Source organism: Heloderma suspectum, chromosome 16 (assembly GCF_057233095.1).
Source record: "Heloderma suspectum isolate Gila_16-S chromosome 16, 16-S_ref, whole genome shotgun sequence".
Classification (NCBI taxonomy): Eukaryota; Metazoa; Chordata; class Lepidosauria; order Squamata; family Helodermatidae; genus Heloderma; species Heloderma suspectum.
The window spans coordinates 2,710,630-2,729,241 of NC_139473.1; the positions used below are offsets into that span (position 1 = coordinate 2,710,630).

General features: G+C 49.7%; 1 protein-coding gene across 6 annotated transcripts in view; it reads right to left on the reverse strand.

Annotated features, from left to right (window-relative positions):
- The window catches only part of SSH2 (slingshot protein phosphatase 2), a 128,137-nt gene that overhangs the window by 14,291 nt on the left and 95,234 nt on the right, over positions 1 to 18,612 (reverse strand). For 5 of the 6 annotated variants that reach the window (XM_084823148.1, XM_084823146.1, XM_084823150.1 and 2 more), the window contains 6 exons: positions 15,909 to 15,977; positions 15,157 to 15,222; positions 7,796 to 7,990; positions 5,018 to 5,111; positions 3,737 to 3,865; positions 613 to 659 (listed from right to left, as the gene is read on the reverse strand). In XM_084823148.1, coding sequence (XP_084679274.1) covers positions 613 to 659; positions 3,737 to 3,865; positions 5,018 to 5,111; positions 7,796 to 7,990; positions 15,157 to 15,222; positions 15,909 to 15,977 — 600 coding nt within the window. The remainder of the gene's footprint in view (positions 1 to 612; positions 660 to 3,736; positions 3,866 to 5,017; positions 5,112 to 7,795; positions 7,991 to 15,156; positions 15,223 to 15,908; positions 15,978 to 18,612) is intronic. The other variant, XM_084823147.1, reaches the window with a different exon arrangement.

Sequence of the window (18,612 nt, forward strand, 5' to 3'; positions counted from 1 at the left end):
CAAGGGGACAAATTTGAGATCACTTAAACATGGATGTTAACTCTAAACACACACGCACGAAGGGTACAAACGGAGCGGTCTCCTCTTCCTTTAAGGAACGGCAGAGAACCTGCAGCCCTCTTAGGCCTTCAGTTCAGTTGCTACCAATTCGTTACAAAAAGGGAACGGGGACAAAGGACCTGCTCCACAGTTCCAAAGGGGCGTGTGCGCAAAAATGTTTGTTCAGGGGCCCATGAACTCCCTCAGCAGCTGCGACTGCCCAATCAAACTTGCTCGGTTTTTGCTAATCTTGTGTTCCAGTCTGCCAGGCCATTTCCTGCCTCCACCAAAGAGGTTCAGCAAAAAAATGTGGGGTAAGATGATTCCCCCCGCCCCAAGCAAGTGTAACAAATGGACACCGAGAAACTGGCAGCCAACAGTTGCTCTATTCGGTTCACACCCCAACCCCTTGCATGCTGAGATGGTGTCCGCACTCTTGGCTGAGGAGGGAGAAGGTGGTGTGTGTGTGTGTGTATTGCTGCATAAGACGCCGAGGGTGAACACCCTCAAAGGTGGGATAAAACTCTATCAAATACATGCAATGAAATACAGGTTTTCACGTCCCAGGCTTACCCGTGATTCTGCAAGTCTTCCAGGTTGGAAGCGTTCCACTCTGAACCCTGCACAGAGAGGGAGGAGCGACAAAATAACAGCATACATCAGCCAAGAGCAGGGCTGGACATGCACGTGGGGGTGGGGGGCAGGAAGCAGAGAAAATGTTAACTCTAGAACAGCCTTCCCCTCCAGAAGTGTTGGACTGCAATTCCCATAATTCCCAGGCAGCATAGCCAAGGGCCACAGAAGGCAACAGGCTTTGGGGGAAGGCTGCTCTAGAAGAAACTCACACACGGCCGTTTTGTGAGAGGTGAAAATGTGCACAGCCATTTCATGGGGAAAAACACACAGAGCCATTTCATGGGAAACAACATACACACAGCCATTCTGTGGCTTTGGGGGCTTAATTTGAACACTGCTGAATTTTGCAGGGGTGCAAACATTTTTTGGAAAACTTCAGAGGAACCAGCTTGGAAGGACTGGAAAGGGGGGCGGGGGGAGAGAGAGAGAGAGAGAGAGATGACACAAGTGTACCCATTGAGAGAACAGACCCTGTTTCCTTGCCGGCAGTCTTCCAGTCTCTCCTCTCTACAGAGCAGGACCAGAGCTCAGGGGAAGAGCCCCGGCTTTGCACGCAGAAGGCCTCAGGTTCAATCCCCGACACCTCCATTCAAAAGGGATCAGGGCAGGTGCTGGGAACATCCTCTCTCTGCTCGAGACCCCGTAAGCTGGCTTCCTGGGCTGTCTACCCATCCACCATCTTCTTCCTGTCAACACTTACTGGAGAATCCCAGGAGTCAAGAGCCAACCTGAAAAGTGCAGGTTCTCAAGTGAGGGTCCCTCCCTTTGGCAAGGGGCTGTGGGTTGGGGAGGAGCGACTAAAGATGTCAGAGGAGGGAGCAGAGGGGGGCAACCAGGTCTCATACAGAAATGGCAAGCTGGCGGAAGGAAGAGAAGAAACCACTACCAGCCACTGCAGCAGGCTGTGCAGAGGGAGATGAGAGGAGGAACCAGGGCCAGTTCACAATCCCTGCTAAAGGACTACCTAATTTTCTCCTCTTCCCTCCTCGTTCCTACTTCCTTGCATGTTGGGTCTTTTTAGATTGTAAGCCTGCAAGCAGGGACTGTTTTACCACTCTGTAGGCCACTCTGGGAACCTTTTTGGCTGAGGACGGGCATAAAAATACTAGAAAGAAAGAAAGAAAGAAAGAAAGAAAGAAAGAAAGAAAGAAAGGAAGGAAGGAAGGAAGGAAGGAAGGAAGGAAGGAAGAAAGAAAGAAAGAAAGAAAGAAAGAAAGAAAGAAAGAAAGAAAGAAAGAAAGAGGGAACAGGCAGCTCTCTACCTTCCTAGGCCAATTTTTAATGGTGTCAGTGGCAAGGAGATTTTTTGCCTCCCCAACCGGACGTATTTGCTTGCTTACTTGTTTTAAAAAAGAACATCAGTGCAGAAATTAAAACAGAATTAACACGATCTGGCAATACGCAAGAGCGAATGAGAGAGAAGGGCTTCTGCCAGGAGGCAGGGCTTCCAGGTGAATGGTCTTCCCATGGAAAGCTGCCAAGCAATGCCGGGACTCAGCCTCCTGGGGTGGCAGGGGAAGCCCCAGAGGTGCTGATTCATCAGCAAGCGCATCACGGCGAGACATACATGCCCCTGGTGCCGGATGAGCCAAACATTTCAGGAGCGGCGTGTTTACACCACTGGAGGAGGAGGATCTGTTAGGTTCCTTTTGTCCACATCTGCGCCCCTCCTCAAAAGCAAGGCCATCTGTGCTCTAGGAAGTGAAATCCCACCTGCCGAAGTTACATAAGCCTTTCTTTTGTTTGTTCCCCGGTTCCCCTGGTCTTTTGTTCCCGCGCTCTCCTCCCAAACGAGAGACAGAGAGGGGCAGGATGGTCCTGCAACCACAGAAATCCAAGTCCTGGCATAGCCCAAAGGTGCTCACCATCAGTGGGAATGTCTTAGGGGATTTCAGTAAGGGTGGTATGGGGGGGGGGGGCAGAAGTGCTGCTGTGCTTACTCATGCCAATCCATGGTTAGCCTGGCCTCTCCTCTGCCCTCCTTTTTTGGTTTTATAATATCGTGCAATACACACACACACACACACACACACACACAAACAGAACAACATAAAAGCAGTGCTATTTAGGTTGCATCACACTTGATTAGCAGGGGCACGGAGCAGGTTTCAACCCGGTTCCATCAGAACATCTAATGTAAAGTGAATGGCTGCCATCCCTTCCTTGTGAACATTCTAACTACTGTCAGCAACAGAACGTTGGCAAACACTCTGGCTTCTGAGAGAGATGTGAAAGGTCACTTTAGCTGGGCGGAATAAGCCATGCAGAGAGGGCTGAGCACATGAATGAAGAACAGTGGCAAGGGAAGGCTGGAGGGCAGTAAAGCTGAACTGGGTTGCTGAAAGAAGGGGAAGAGAGTAGCTGATGAGGCTGACTAGGTGCAGTAGGTTAGGTGAAACTGCGTTTTACTTGGCCAACCAGCGTCGGAGCACACAAGCATCCCAAGGTTCACAGAAGCTGCCAAGGAACAAGTTCAGTCGAGAGGTGCAGAACAGTGTCTAACAGAGTCCCTCGCTCGAATCTCGCTTTCGCTATGAACTCTCTAGCCCAGGCCTGGGGCAGAAGGTAGAGCTCCAGATGTTTTGGACTTCTAACTCCCAGAAGCCTTTGCCTGTGTGGCCAATGGCCAGAAATGCTGGGAGTTAGAGTCCAAAACATCTGGAGCTCTACCTTCTGCCCACCCAAGGACTAGGTGGCCTTCGGCAAGCTGCACTCTCTCTTTCAGCCTCAGTTTCCCCATCAGCAATATAGGGGCATAACAACACTGACTTACCTGGCCGGGGGGGGGTGGGGGGAGTTATAAGGGTTACAACTAGATAGGGCAGGCGAAGCACTTTGATCATGTTACGCTAGCATTGCCCAGCCTGCTGCCCTCCAGATGTGTTGGACTACAACTCCCAGCATGCTGGGAGTTATAGTCCAACACATCTGGAGGGTGCCAGGCTGGGGACAGCTGCGCTACACAAATGGTAAGTGTTGGTCATAAAAGCAGCAGATACCTCAGCTCTAGAGGCGGCTCCCACCCCCCTACCCCGGACCACCCCGCACACGAGGGCCTTACCAGGAAGACGTGGTCGAAGATCTGCGTGGGGCTGTCCATCTGACCCAGGATCACGATCATCTCGTTGTCGATGAATTCCTTAAACTCCCGCAGGTTGCAGGCCATCTGCATCTCCAGCTCCGTTCGGATCTTGGGGTGGAGAGGACACCCTGAGACCAGGCATTATGGCACTCAAGTCCAAACCGCCCCCTCCCCGCCCCCGGCCTTTCGCTTCCCGAAATCGCAGCGATTTTTAAAAGTTTTATCAACTGCCCTGAAGTGCCCAACACAAGGGACGCCAAACAGTTTGAGAAGCAGGAAGAAATGACACCTTCACCCTGTGCCTGAATTCCAACAGTGAGCCGTGTCCCCCGCCCCCCCCCCGGAGGAACCTGCTGGGGGTGGTGGTCGGGGGGGCAATTCCAAAGCCATGGGGCCACCTCAGAGAAAGGCCTGCTTCAAAGCTCAGCAAGGCTATAAAGCAGAGGTGTCGAAGCTCTTTCAGGCTGAGGGCTGCATTCCATCTCAGGGGCCGCATTCCAGTGGTGGGCGTGGCCAAAGGCAAAGGGGGCTGGGCCAAAAATACCAGCGTATTGTAGCTTAAAGTGCTGGTAATAACTAAGCCGTAGGAGAGGCACTGCAACCTTAGGGGAATGGGGGGTGGATGTCAATATTGGGCACAACAAAGGGATGGATTTGGCCCCCAGGTGGCGCAGATTTGACCCGGTTCCCCTGGTGTATAGCATGCGACCAAAGGATGCAAAGACTTGGATTCCTGCACTGAGCAGGGGTTTGGACTCGATGGTCTTATAGGCCCCTTCCAACCCTACTGTTCTACGATTCTAGGTCACCCCAGGAGATTCCACCAACAGAGAGGCACATATGGGCAGAGATGTCCTCCAATGCATGCTGGGACTCAATAGGGTTATTAAGGCCCCAAAAGCCCGTAATCAAGAGTACAGTGTATGTGTAGGGGGCAAACTTAGGAAACCATTTGGGAGGTAGAACAGACAGAGTCTTGAGGGCACTTAGCGAAGGGGGAGAGGTGCCACTCTCACTGTTGTGTTTTGGGCTTTCCTCCTCCTGCAATTCTGGTCCACACAGCACTTAATGAAAAATCCCAGACCCCAAAAGCCAACCTGGACAGAGGAGGCCTCTTTAGAGGAGGGGGAGGCAACTAGCCCCCCCCCCCCAGATGGTGGTGAAACCAGCTTCCCAGCTTCTCCAGCAATCCATGTGCAAAGGGCAAATCCTGTCTTGCGCCATCGGCCATCGCCGACCCCCGAATTGCCCCTTGCTCACCTCCTTGGATGTGATGTTCTCCAAGTCCTTCTGCATCATGATCTCCCTCAGTTTGGTCTTTATTAATCGCTCCGTGCGCTCACGTTCCGTTGGGCTGGACGGAAAAACGACCAAAGGAAAAAAGAAGCAAGTGTCATTTTTGAGGTCTTCAAGCACCGGGCATGTTTGGCTTTGAGACGGATGGTGGGAAATGTAATCCTAAAAGGACCTCCCAATGCAGGGACATGCACACAGGAGCACCAGCCTGCATCTGACCATAGTTATGATGGTTTTGACTGGTCATGCAATGCACAACGTTCTTTATAGAGTAACAATGTCCCCTACCCCAGGTGGCTGATAAACTAGGGGCCAGTTTGGGCGTTCAAGTGAAGCCAGCCTTAAAACATGGTGATACCTGTTTAAACACACACACACAGCAAAAGCTAGCCTTTCTGCCTGAACTGCTCGTCTTCAAATGCAAGGTTTTGTGTTTTTTTCCTCCTGTTGGGGGAGTAGAGATTTAAAGGCCTGGAAAAAAACACCTCAAAATATGATGGAGGGGGGACCAGAATTTGGTTTGTTTTTGTTTTTAAAAAAGAACCTGTTTTTCCCCCACAGGGACTTTGGGGAAATTTGGGGCGAAAATGTTTCCCCCTGAACGGTTTTTTGTTTTTAGCCAATTCTCCCCCCGCCCCCCAATGTCTTCACATCTCTAGTGGGGATGCAAAACATACCATCTCCAACCCCCACATTCACTGTGCTGAATGTATGAGACCTCTTCGCTTGAACAATGGGGGTGGGGGGAGGACACACAAAACAGAGGGATGGGGAAGAAAGGGAGAGTGCAGGTATGAGTGCAAAGAAATGCGGCGTGCTGGAGCACCTGGGCTTATTTGGAGATCTGGCATCCTGCGTGTGATTCTTTAAAATTTGGGCACTGTTTTCATTCTAGAAAGAGATGTAGCAAGAAGATGACTTCATGGCATGCAGCCTCAACTCTCCCTATTGACCACTAACAAGTGAAGTTGGAGCAGCAAAAGGAATTATCCAAGGACTTCCGACTAAACAAGAAAGCGGAGGGGGAGAGAACAGTTTGTTCCTCATAAGTAGAACTCCCCAAGGGAAGGGATCCCGCTCCTGAGTTTTGTACCCTTCCATTCACAGGATCAGATTCGCAGGGAATTCAGAAGATAACTTTGGCCAGTCTTTCCCAGCCTGGTGTCATAGTGCAAGTCCCATCTTCCCCAGCCAGCGAGGCCAATGGCTGATCTAGTCCCAAATTTGAGGGCTTGCGGGGGGGGGGCCCCCCTCCAAGTTGGACAATTGAAACCACAGCACACTACAATAACAGGTGCCTCCCCTAGCCCTCAAATCCCCACACAGCAGAAAAAGAGCATGTTCTCCCCACTTTTATCCTCAGCAACCATCCTGCGAGGTAGGTTAGGGGGAGAGACAGAGAGAATTCTCTCCCGTTATCCTCAACAACTACCCTGTGAGGTAGGTTAGGCAGAAAAGCTAGTGTTTTCTCCCCCCTTTTATCCTCAACAACTACCCTGTCAGGTAGGCGAGAATCTCCCCCTTTTATTCTCAACAACCACCCTGCCAGGTAGGCTAGGGGGAGAAAGACTTAGAGGAAGTTATCTCCCCTATTATCCTCAACAACCACCCTGTGAGGTAGGTTAGGCAGAAACAGTATGTGCGTACTTGGCCCAAGGTCATCCAATCCAGCCCTGTAACCACTACACCGCACTGGCTCTCACAGATTCCCCCTCCCCGTGCCTCCTGGCCCTGCACAGATTTTGCCAGCGTGCGGGAGCGAGGGCTTCTGCTCAGCTGGCCAATGGCCTCCTCCTACCTTTCTTGGAAAGGTGAAAGGCTCCATGCTTCCTTATATGGAAAGCAGAGCACAGCCAGCACCCATGGGCACATTCCACCCGCTGCTGGCCTTATCAGTGCCTTTAAAAATAGCTGGGGCTAATCAGCAAGGAGGGTGGACCCTCCGCACTGCTGCAAGTCTGTTGCAACTCACTCTCTCTCTCTCGCATACGCAGCATTGTTCGGCGCCCAAGAACGGCCTGGCTGGATTGGGCCCAAGTGGGTCTGCTAAGCCAGGTAGCCTGCCCCTGCGTATGGGCGTTCAATTCAACAGTCTTGACTAGCAGCTGTTGATAGATCGATCCTCTCTGAGCATGCAGGAGCGGCCTGCTAGATGCTGGGAATGATAGTCCAACACATCTCGAGGGTTCCCAGTTGGGGAACAGTTGTGTCAAAGAATAACTAAGAAGAACCAGATGCTCCTTTCTCTCCCCCCCCCCCCCAAATCCAAGAAGTCGAAGAGCCTTGGGCAAGTCACCCGACTAGCAAGCATCTTGGCTGCTTCTGAAGGGCAAGTCAACCCCGCCCCCCATTAGTATGGTTAAAGAGAAGGGCCGTAGAGCCCCTGTTATGCACAGAGAGGCCAAAGTTGCAGTCCAACAACATCTGGAGGGCCATGTGTTCCCCGCCTCTGGTGCCGACTAGCCATCTCCAACTTGGCACTCGCTAGGTGCGCTGGACTGCAACTCCCACCATTCCCAGCCAGTGTTTTCCCTATATTCCTATAGCTTGCAAAATGTATCTAGGCCACAACTGAGTAAGCCCAAGGTATGTGGTGGTTGAAATGACTGAACGAACGGTAACAGAAAGGCAGTTTCGATGGCTGGGCCGAAGGAGTGGCCTTGCGGCTGCCGAAGATTCACAGTGGACATACGGGGTGAGCCGGGAGAGGGATGCTGGCGCCGACTCCCTGGAGTTACTCACACGTCCGTGAAGAGGGCGGGGGAATCCGGCCGGTGGGACTGGACATCTTGCATGGCGTTCCACTCATTGACCGAGGACTGGTCTGAGTTGATGTGGCTCTCATAGTAGCTGACCCATGTGAGGAACAGGCTCCCTGGATAGTAGTTGTGGATCCGAGCCACTTCGCACGCCTTGTGAAGACTCTGCAGGGCGGACCTGAGTGGGATGGGGAAGAGGGAGGAGAGACACGCTGACTGCCAGTTCTTATTTCCAGGCTTGTGTTGTGAGGATGCTTGTAGCTCCGTGGTGATGCATATGCTTACTATTGTTACTACTGGCAGTATCTACTACTAGCAGTATCTACTACTAACAGTGTGTGCATGTAAAAATGAATAGCGTGTGCGCGCGCGCGCGTATATAAAAATGCTTTATGTGTGTGTGTGAAAACTATTCATTTGTACACACACTCAAAGCAGTTTCTGCTCAGAACAGCCAGATTGGCTTACAACATTACAAACTACAATACAGTTAAAAACAATAGTGATACAAAATACAATTTAAAACCATACAGCCTAAAATCAGCAAACATTTAAAAAAAAAACCCCGTTTTTAAAAAGCAGCCGCAGAAATCACGGCCTGTTGAAATAAACACGTTTTCCGTTTCTGTCTAGAAGGGAGCAAACAGGGTGATGGACAGATAGGGAATCGCATCGAAAAGGCCCTGGACCTCCTGAGCCCTCTTGCCTTGCAGCGGAAGACAAAGGCATGGACAGCTGGGCCTCCAAAACTGATCTTAAAAGACTGGGTTCATCTGTAGGGGGTCACTTGGGGCTAGTTCCTCTCCCTTAGCCTAACCCACCTCACAGGATCGTTGCAAGGATAAAATGATGGGGGCGGGGGGCAGAGAAGAGCACCATTGAATTCAGCACCATGAATTCAGCACCATGAATTCAGCACCATGAATTCCTGGGAATTCAGCACCATGAATTCCTGGGAATTCAGCACCATGAATTCCTGGGAATTCAGGGAAGGACTGGTTAAAAATGTAAACAAAACACTGGCTATCTAAATTCGATTAAAAAAGGCCAAAGGAAGGAGGACAGCTTCTTAAGGCTTGGGAGCATTTATCATGAGTCAAAACAGACTGCCTTCCAATCCTCCTTGTTTAAGCTGTCTTTTGGAAATGCCCACCTGGCAACCAGTTATTGAAGAGGTGTGAGTTATCTTCCTCCAGAAAAAGAACAAAAACTTTTTATGAATAGGTGTATTGAATACTGCTCACTTTGGTACCATGATACCTATATGCAATATGTTTTTTTTCTCCCCCTATTACACGGATGTAATAACGTTATAAAATAAACGTGTTTTTTTTTAAATTAGCAAAACACTATTTAACATATTTCTAGGCTGCCTTTCTGGCAAGAGCCCTGCTGAGATGGCTTACACAATAAAGTTCCATACAGGAAAAACAGCAAAGGTTAATTTAAAAAAATCAAGAAATAAAACATCTCACCTATAGTAATAAAAACTTGCAAAACCATTGTGGCTACAAACCAGAACGGTCCAAGCAAACATAGCCAGGAAAAGGCTAGAGTAAACAAGGAGGTCTTCCAGGCCATCCTAAAAGCCTGCAATGATGGGGCCTAACAGACCCCGGCTGGCAGCCCTTTCCAGAGGTGTGGGGCCACTGTAGAAAAGGCTTTGTCTCGGGTACTTGCCCACTTAACTGCCCTCAAAGGTGGGCAAGTGGAAAGCGCCTCTGTTGCTGATCACTGAGGATCCCTTTGTAAGCTTGAAAATAATTATATCACAGGAAAACATGCAACCATCCAATCTCAAACTGTGCCAAACTCCTCCCTGTGCTCGTTCCTAACTGATCCCCGGAAACCGTAATCTCAGAAATCCACACCCATCATGAGCCATCTGACAGGCTACAGTCCATCGAGGAAGGTGTCCTCTTTAAAAAAAATTAATGCGTTGAGACACTTTCTAAGAAAGAAAACAGGGGCCCCTCACCCTGTTCCAAGCTGGAGTTCTAACTTTGGCTGTGACCTAAGAGATCTAGGTTCAGCGCATGCGCGCACAGGCACCCCCCCTCAACTGGTGACACATTTTGGGAGAGCAAAAGGAATCCCTGAGTCACCAAATGTGCAGAGGAAGAGAGAAAAACCCTTCACATGAACTGCCCTAAAAGGAAAGGGAATATGCGACCAGTCAAGGATACAAGCCCTACACATAATGATACACCCAACAACCCGTCAGCTCTTGGCACGCCCAAAGACAGGCACTTATCAATATCAATGGCAACTAGTCAGGAGTACTCTATATGACCTCCCATATCAGAGGCAGGATGCCTATGCAGACCAGTTATAATAGCCCAGTGGAAGACAAGGCTGGAACTCTGAATAGCGTGGAGTGCACGGTCTCATACATAGATACTTTTCTAATCTCCAATGGCGAGTAATAACTTCCGGCAGGCAACCAAACGAGGAAGGCTATCAAAGGCTACTAGTCCTGGTGGCTATATGCTACCTCCAGCATCAGAGACAGTATGCTGTGGGACATGAGTGGAGGGGTGCTGTTGCACTCATGTCCTGCTTATGGGCTTCCCTTTGGGGCATGTGGTTGGCCGCCGTGGGACAGGCTGCTGTTCGACTAGACAGGCCTTTGGTATGATCCAGGAGGCTCTTCTGATATTCCTCATAATGCCCTCAACAGTTCAGGTAACAGAGGACTGTGGATTAGGGAGGAGAAGCAACTGGGGGTGGGGGACAAAGAATGGGCTCAATTCAGTCCCCATGTCCTCTCCATTCCCTGCCCCATAGGCCACATTTTCAAGGACACCCCTCTAAACACACCCTTTCTTATGCACCCAGGCACATCCTCTCTTCAGGTATAAGTGGTTTAAGAATAATTTCCAAACAAAAGTCAGTAAAACCCACACAACGAAAAAAAGTAAAACACTCTCACCCCAGCTGGGAACTGGGGTGAGAGTGGGAACTACAGCAGCAAAGGGAACTACAGCACTGGGAACTACAGTGGGAACTGCTGGGAACTACAGCAGCAAAGGGCAGACCAGAAGCTTGAAGAGCAACAGCAAGATGAGGCAGTGGGAAATGCTGAGGTGAAGAAAAATGGAGTAGAGGATACTCCTTGGAAAACGGTGACAGTTAGGAGAAGAAGAACTAGACGCCACTCTGCACCAGTGGAAGCGGTGGAGCTGTGGAACCGATTCCAGGTACTTGCAGATGAGACTGGAGGACAGCCTGCAGAGGAAGAATCACAGGGGAACCTGCATGAGAGTGAGCAAGAGGCTGAAGGTCAGTCAAACAGAGGCGATGAAACCCAGGCCTACAAGAAGAAGAAGAGAAGAGTGGTAGTAGTGGGAGACTCCTTGCTGCGTGGGATCGAGACCCAAGTATGTCGCGAAGACCCGTGGACTCGCCAGGTATGTTGTCTCCCGGGAGGACAGATTAGAGACGTGACTGAAAGGTTGCCTGCACTCATAAAGCCCACTGACAGGTATCCCTTTCTTCTCATCCATGTGGGAACAAATGATACCGCCAAGCGGAGCTACGAAGAGATCACGTCAGACTTTGAAGCTTTGGGAAGGAAACTCAAGAACTTTGGGGCCCAGATAGTTTTCTCATCCATCCTTCCAGTAGTTAGAAGAGGGATAGAAAGGGAACGAAAAATACTCCGGGTGAATGACTGGCTACGAAGGTGGTGCCGACGAGAGAGATTTGGATTCTGGGACCACGGGCTATACTTCCTGGAAGATGGGCTGTTGGCTAGGGATGGGTTGCACCTCACAAAGGCTGGGAAGAATGTGTTTGGCCACAGCATGAAGAACTTCATCAGGAGGGCTTTAAACTGAATCCTACGGGGAAGGGAGATGTAATGTTGGGGGTAACAATGGACGTAGGCGCATGCACTGCAAAGGAGAGAACAGCGCTGATAGCGCCCAATAATAGTCTTCAGACACATGTAGGAAGAAAGCCAGACTATGAAGCACATGGTCTTCGATGTCTATATACTAATGCCCAGAGTATGGGAAACAAACAGAACGAACTTGAACTCTTAATACAGGAGGGAAATTATGACTTGATAGGTATAACTGAGACTTGGTGGGATGACTCTCATGACTGGAATACAGCAGTTGAAGGATATAACTTGTTCAAAAAGAACAGGAGGAACAGAAAGGGAGGCGGGGTTGCACTGTATGTGAAAAATACATATCTCTGCACAGAAATACAGGAGGAGGAGCTTGGTAGCCCCATCGAGAGCATCTGGGTTGAAATAAATGGAGCAAAGAATAAAAGGAACCTGGTGGTCGGAGTCTACTACCGGCCACCCAATCAAGGAGAAGCCAAGGATGAAACTTTTGAAAAGCAAATAGCCAATGTTTTAAGGAAGCATGATGTAGTAGTAATGGGGGACTTCAATTTCCCCGATATTTGTTGGGAGACAAATTCTGCAAAACATGGCCCCTCCAGGAAATTCCTGACTTGTGTGGCGGATAACTTCCTCCTACAGAAAGTAGAGGAAGGAACTAGAGGATCGGCTATCCTTGACTTGATCCTAACCAACAGAGATGACTTAGTGGATAAAGTAGCAGTTACAGGAACTCTGGGGGAAAGCGACCATGTTGTACTTGAGTTCTTGGTTCTAAGGGAAGCAAAAGCCGAGTGTAGTCAAACGCGTACCCTGGATTTTAGGAAAGCTGATTTTAATAAACTCAGAACAATGATCAGTAAGGTCCCATGGCAAGCAATGCTAGCGAGAAAAGGAGTCCAAGATGGGTGGGAACTTTTAAAAAAGGAAATTCTCAAGGCACAATCACAAACAATTCCAACAAGAAGAAAAGGTGGAAGACAACAGAAGAAGCCAATGTGGCTTCACAAAAAGCTTAGGGATGACCTGAAAACAAAAAAGGACACATATAGGAAGTGGAAAGAAGGCCAAGTAACAAAGGAAGAGTACAGGCAGGTAGCACAGAATTGCAGGGATGGCGTCAGGAAGGCTAAAGCGGAGAACGAGGTGAGGTTAGCGAGGGATGCTAAAAACAACAAAAAGGCTTTCTTCAGCTACGTGCATAGTAAAAGGCAGAGGAAAGAAATGGTTGTTCAGCTATTAAATAAGGATGGCAAAATGATAACAGATGACAAAGAAAAGGCAGAGGTGCTCAATTCCTACTTTGGCTCAGTCTTCTCCCAAAAGAGGGTCTATGACCCCCCTGGCAAAGGCGAAGTACAGGCTGAAGGGGCAGGATTGCAGCTTGAGATCGACAGGCATATGGTCAAGGAACACCTCATTACTTTGAATGAGTTCAAATCTCCAGGGCCAGATGAACTGCATCCTAGAGTCATAAAGGAACTGGCAGAAGAGCTCTCAGAACCGCTGTCTATTCTCTTTGAGAAATCATGGAGGACCGGGGAAGTGCCAGATGACTGGAGGAGGGCTAACGTTGTCCCTATCTTCAAAAAGGGTAAAAAGGAGGAACCTGGGAACTACAGACCAGTCAGTCTGACATCAATCCCTGGGAAAATTCTGGAGCAGATCATAAAGCAATCCATCTGGAAGCACCTTGACAACAATGCAGTGATTACTCGAAGCCAACATGGATTTGTCAAAAACAAGTCCTGCCAGACAAATCTGATCTCATTTTTTGATCAAGTCACCTCCCTTGTAGACCGTGGGAATGCTGTAGACATCATATACCTCGACTTCAGCAAAGCTTTCGACAAAGTGCCCCATGATATCCTGATGAGCAAACTAGCTCGAAGTGGGCTAGATGAAACAACGATCATGTGGATCCACAGTTGGCTACAGAATCGGACTCAAAGAGTGCTTATCAATGGGACCTTCTCAAGCTGGGGAGAGGTAACGAGTGGGGTACCGCAGGGCTCAGTCCTGGGCCCAGTGCTCTTCAATATTTTTATTAATGACTTGGAGGAGGAGGTGCAGGGAATGCTGATCAAATTTGCAGATGACACAAAATTGGGAGGGATAGCTAATACTTTGGAAGACAGAAACAAAATTCAAAGTGATCTGGATAGACTGGAGTGCTGGGCAGAAAACAACAGAATGGCATTTAATAGGGACAAATGCCAAGTTCTGCACCTAGGAAAAAGAAACCAAATGCACAGTTACAAGATGGGGGATACGTGGCTCAACCACACTACGAGCGAGAAGGATCTTGGAATTGTCGTCGATCACAAGCTGAATATGAGCCAACAATGTGATGTGGCTGCAAAAAAGGCAAATGCTATTTTGGGCTGCATTCATAGAAGCATCGCTTCCAAATCCCGGGAAGTACTAGTTCCCCTCTACTCAGCACTGGTTAGGCCTCATCTGGAGTACTGTGTCCAGTTCTGGGCACCACACTTTAAGAAGGATGCAGACAAGCTGGAGAGGGTTCAAAGGAGGGCAACAAAGATGATCAGGGGACTGGAAACAAAGCCCTATGAAGAGAGACTGAAAGAACTGGGCATGTTTAGCCTTGAGAAGAGAAGACTGAGGGGAGATATGATAGCGCTCTTCAAGTACTTGAAAGGTTGTCACAGAGAAGAAGGCCAGGATCTCTTCTTGATTATCCCAGAGTGCAGGACACGGAATAATGGGCTCAAGTTACAGGAAGCCAGATTCCGACTGAACATCAGGAAAAACTTCCTGAGTGTCAGAGCAATACGGCAATGGAACCAATTACCTGGGGAGGTGGTGGGCTCTCCCACACTGGAGGCCTTCAAGACGAGGCTGGACAGCCATTTGTCAGGGATGCTCTGACTTGGATTCCTGCATTGAGCAGGGGGTTGGACTCGATGGCCTTGTAGGCCCCTTCCAACCCTACTATTCTATGATTCTATGATTCAGCCAGATAAAACCATCCAACTGCAGTGAAAACAATACTGAAGGTCTTAAGCAAATATAAAGGCCTTTCATCCATCACTGAAGCTATAGAGCCAGTGTCAGGTGGGTCTCCCTGGGGAGCAGGTCCCAAAGGGAGGGTCCCACAACAGGGGAAGCCCCGTCCCAAATTCTCTGGCCACCACACCACAGACAGCAGATGGATCCACCCTGAGGCCTCTGGCAAGGGGGTCTTAATACCCAGGGGGATTTGTGCAGGAGAAAGTGGTTCCCAAGGTGCAATAGTTAAATGGAACCTCCTTGTTCAAGAGCAGAATAGCTCAAAATACGAAGACTTCACACAAACCAGAAGGGAGGGCTTTTACCTTCCAGACGAACGCTTCCCCGAAACTAGAGACAGAACACTGGGTCAGATGGCGCTTTAGTCTGATCTAGCAGGGGCTGTTCTCTTTCTTTTTAAGCCATAGGTTTGTTTGTTTTTTTAAAGGCACGTGTCGAAGTAGAGGTTCTCTTACCACATAGCCTGCACAGACACCGGCTTGAAGATGTGGATGCGATTGTCCGTCGAGACACTGAAGCCTCTGAAAGAAGAAGAAAAAAAGGGACCGTTCTCAGCACAGTCAAGTCAGCAAGCAGTAAAAGGACTTGACTTCAGCATGTAAAAGTTTCTGAGTTTTGCTTTTCCAAAAAACAACCACCCCGTTTTGTAGCAATGACAGAGACTTGTTAATCAGGTTTCCCCCTTTTATGCTGCCACCACACACCAATGCCCCTCCCAGCATTGGACTTCTCAAAGTGGGCACTTCCCAGCAGCCCCCATTCCCCCCAATCCCAGAATGCCTCAGAACAACACCTCCCTTCATGTCATAGCATCATTTCAAGGAGTGTGTGTGTGGGGGGGGAGTAGCAGCCACCGTGAGGAATAAGAAGGAAAAGGAAGCAAGTTAATTTGCTGCCACGTGCACCTGTGGGTAAAAATATTTGCAGAAATCCCCCCACCCCCAGCCAAAACATTGCTGCCTGCAAATGGGGCAGTGCGTTAGGGAGGGCCCTATTTCCGCTCAGTGCTAATTGGAATTTCTGGTTCTCAGTTCAAGGGGTCCATTTGAGTGGTAACTGATGACAAGCAAACAGTGCTTGCGTTGGACATGCGCACAAAGCAACTCTCCCCTCCCTCTGCACATCGCGGTCCTGCCGCCCAAATGGCCAGGGACTGTGGGGCGACAGGGGGTGGTACAAGCTTGCCTGGCACAAAAACAGCTCTTACCCGTCACCATCCAGATGAATGAGGGCGTCGCTCCAGAGTGGCAGGACTAGCCCCATCGTGCAAACGCTGCTGCAAAGACAAGAGGAGCGAGCATTTCAGTGCTTTAATCCATCTGGTGTTTATGGCAGGGGATTCCTCCAAGAAAGATCCCAAGTCTCTACCCCAGGGGTGGGCAACGTGCTGCCCCCAACATCGCCCGTGTGGCCCTCGCCAGCTCCCCCATGTCCCCTGATGCTGCACTACCGAAAAACCGCCCATTTCCCATTATGAAGCAGTAAATAGGTCAAATATAGCTTCTTGCGAACAAGCTACATTTGACCTATTTACTGCTCCGTGGTGGGTTTTTTGCTGCTACTGTTGGGAGTGGTCTTGTGGGGAGGGGCCAAAATGGCCCCCAGAGCCTCCAAAGTCACCTGCCCTGGCTCTGCCCCCCATGCCTGTGTGGTCTGATGCGTTTTGGCTGTGTATGTGTGTTTTAAAGCAGACAGTTCTCAGTTCGAGTTCGCACATGGACCTCTCTTGGGTTGCTTCCTCACTAGAGCTGTTTGGTGCTTCCGATGAACTGCTTCTCCGCAGTCAGCCAGGAAGTGGAATTTTAAAAAGGTTCTATACAAGCCCTTAAGACCGCACTCAGTTATCTGGCGTTGCCATTCCCCACGGTCTGTAATGTTTGCTCACGCATACGTCATGCCCAGGAATGGCTCCCGGCAACGTTAACTACTTCCTTGTAGTAGATTCAGCCCTTGTTCCGTGATGAGCTCAGGCCAAGAATCAGTGAGGAACAGCTTATTCATTGCCCCTTGCCCAGCCTCTCTGAACTGCCCCGATGTCAGTTTTTGTTCCCACGGGGGGGGGGGGGGGCTTTATTACCGATCCTCTTTTTTTGTCATCCCCTTTTTATTGGCTTATAGCAAAATAGCACTAAAATCCTGCAGAACATCTTTGACTTGGGGCAACAGCGGGACAAAAGGTGCGTGCATGGACCGAGACCTTGGGAAGCCAAGCTGGGGTATGCTCCCTGGTTGAGGCTAATTGGAAGGTCTACAGCCTCCCACCCCATTTCATCTTAAGACTGTGACCACGCAGACTTCATGACTTCAACATCATGGGAACACAGGAAACTGCCTTTTACTGAGTCAGACGATTGGTCCATCTAGCTCAGTATTATTGACACTGACTGGCAGCAACTCTTCCAGTGGGTTTCAGACAGAGTTTTTTCAATCCCTACCTGGAGATGCTGGGGATTGAGCCGGGGACTATCTGCATGCTAAGCGGGGCTCCATCTCTGAGCTTATGGTCCCTCCCCACCTTCTACCAGGGCAGACCAGACATCCATCTGGATCAGTATTGTTGACACTGACTGGCAGCAGCTCTCCAAAGTTTTAGGCATGATTCTTTCCTAGCTCTACCTGGAGATGCTGTCGGGGATTGAACCTGGAGCCTTCTGCAGGTAGGGGCTCTACCACTGAGCTATGGCCTTTCCCCTATAAAAATGAAGTAAGATTCCGGTCCTCATGAGACCTTCTGCATGCAAAGCAGGGGTTCTACCATTGAGCTACGGCCCCACCCAGAACAACTCACACACCCCTGCACACATGCCTTTTTTTTTTTTAACATCTTGCCTGACAAAGATGACTGGAGATCTCAAAAGCCTGCACATTTTTGGTGACCTTTGGGTCAGTCTAAAGGTATTATCCTAATAAGGATGATGACATTATTCTTGTCTTGTCTGGTTTCTGCAGGACACCTGATTACAATCAGACAGACAAGGACTAGAAGCATAAGGCCTAAGAAGACCCCCCTCCCCCTCCCCAAACAGCCACCAACACAGGTGTAAAGGAGGGGAAGAGTTGCTCAGAAGATATTTGTGCAGAGCAAATGAGATGAGCTCATGGAAAGAGGGGGTGGGGGTGAAAGAGAAAAAGGGCACCTCTGAACAGCCTCCCAAGGGACTGGAGATATTTTTAGGGCCGCTCTCCACCCACCACTTCCAGCAAAGCCCCCAGCAACAAGGCTAAATTGGGTTTGTAAGGACAGAGCCGGTCACAGGGGCGAGGGATTCAGTGTCCGAGGAAGGCTCAGAGAGGCTGGAGTGGTGGGCAACTTGCCTCCCCTGCCCCACCACAGCCCAAAGGGGACTGGAATTCAGCAGGTCCATTTTATTTAGTGCCAAGGACAGTCGAACAATGACAGAAAGGAATCCAGTTTCACTCCGTATGTAGCTTTGTCACGCTCCCAAGGATCATGGACAGGGCGCAGTAGTCTCCCACCACTGGCCGCCTGGATCCAGCCCTTTCCCCAAATTCACAAGTTTCAGGAAAGGGCCAGCGGAGGGGTCTGGCGCTTCACATGGCAACGGAGCTACTTTTGTTTATTATATTGTGGGCATCCTATCTCTCTAACCCGCTCTCCTGAGGATCTCAAAGTAGCATACATAGTTCTCCCCTCTTTCTTTATCCCCACAACAGCCCTGCGAGGTAGAAGTTAGTCTGAGAGAATGGAACTGAACCAAGGTTGGCCTGCGAGCTTCACGGCTGAGCGGGGATTTGAACCCGGGCTCACCCCAGTCTCACTCAGGGGAGTCCAAAGCATCCTCCCGCCCACCTGCTTTGAGATTTCCAGTGCCAGTACACTTCATAGCCTTGAGGACTAGATACTTGTGCAGTGAGATAACACCACCCGCTTTTTTTTGGGGGGGGGGCGC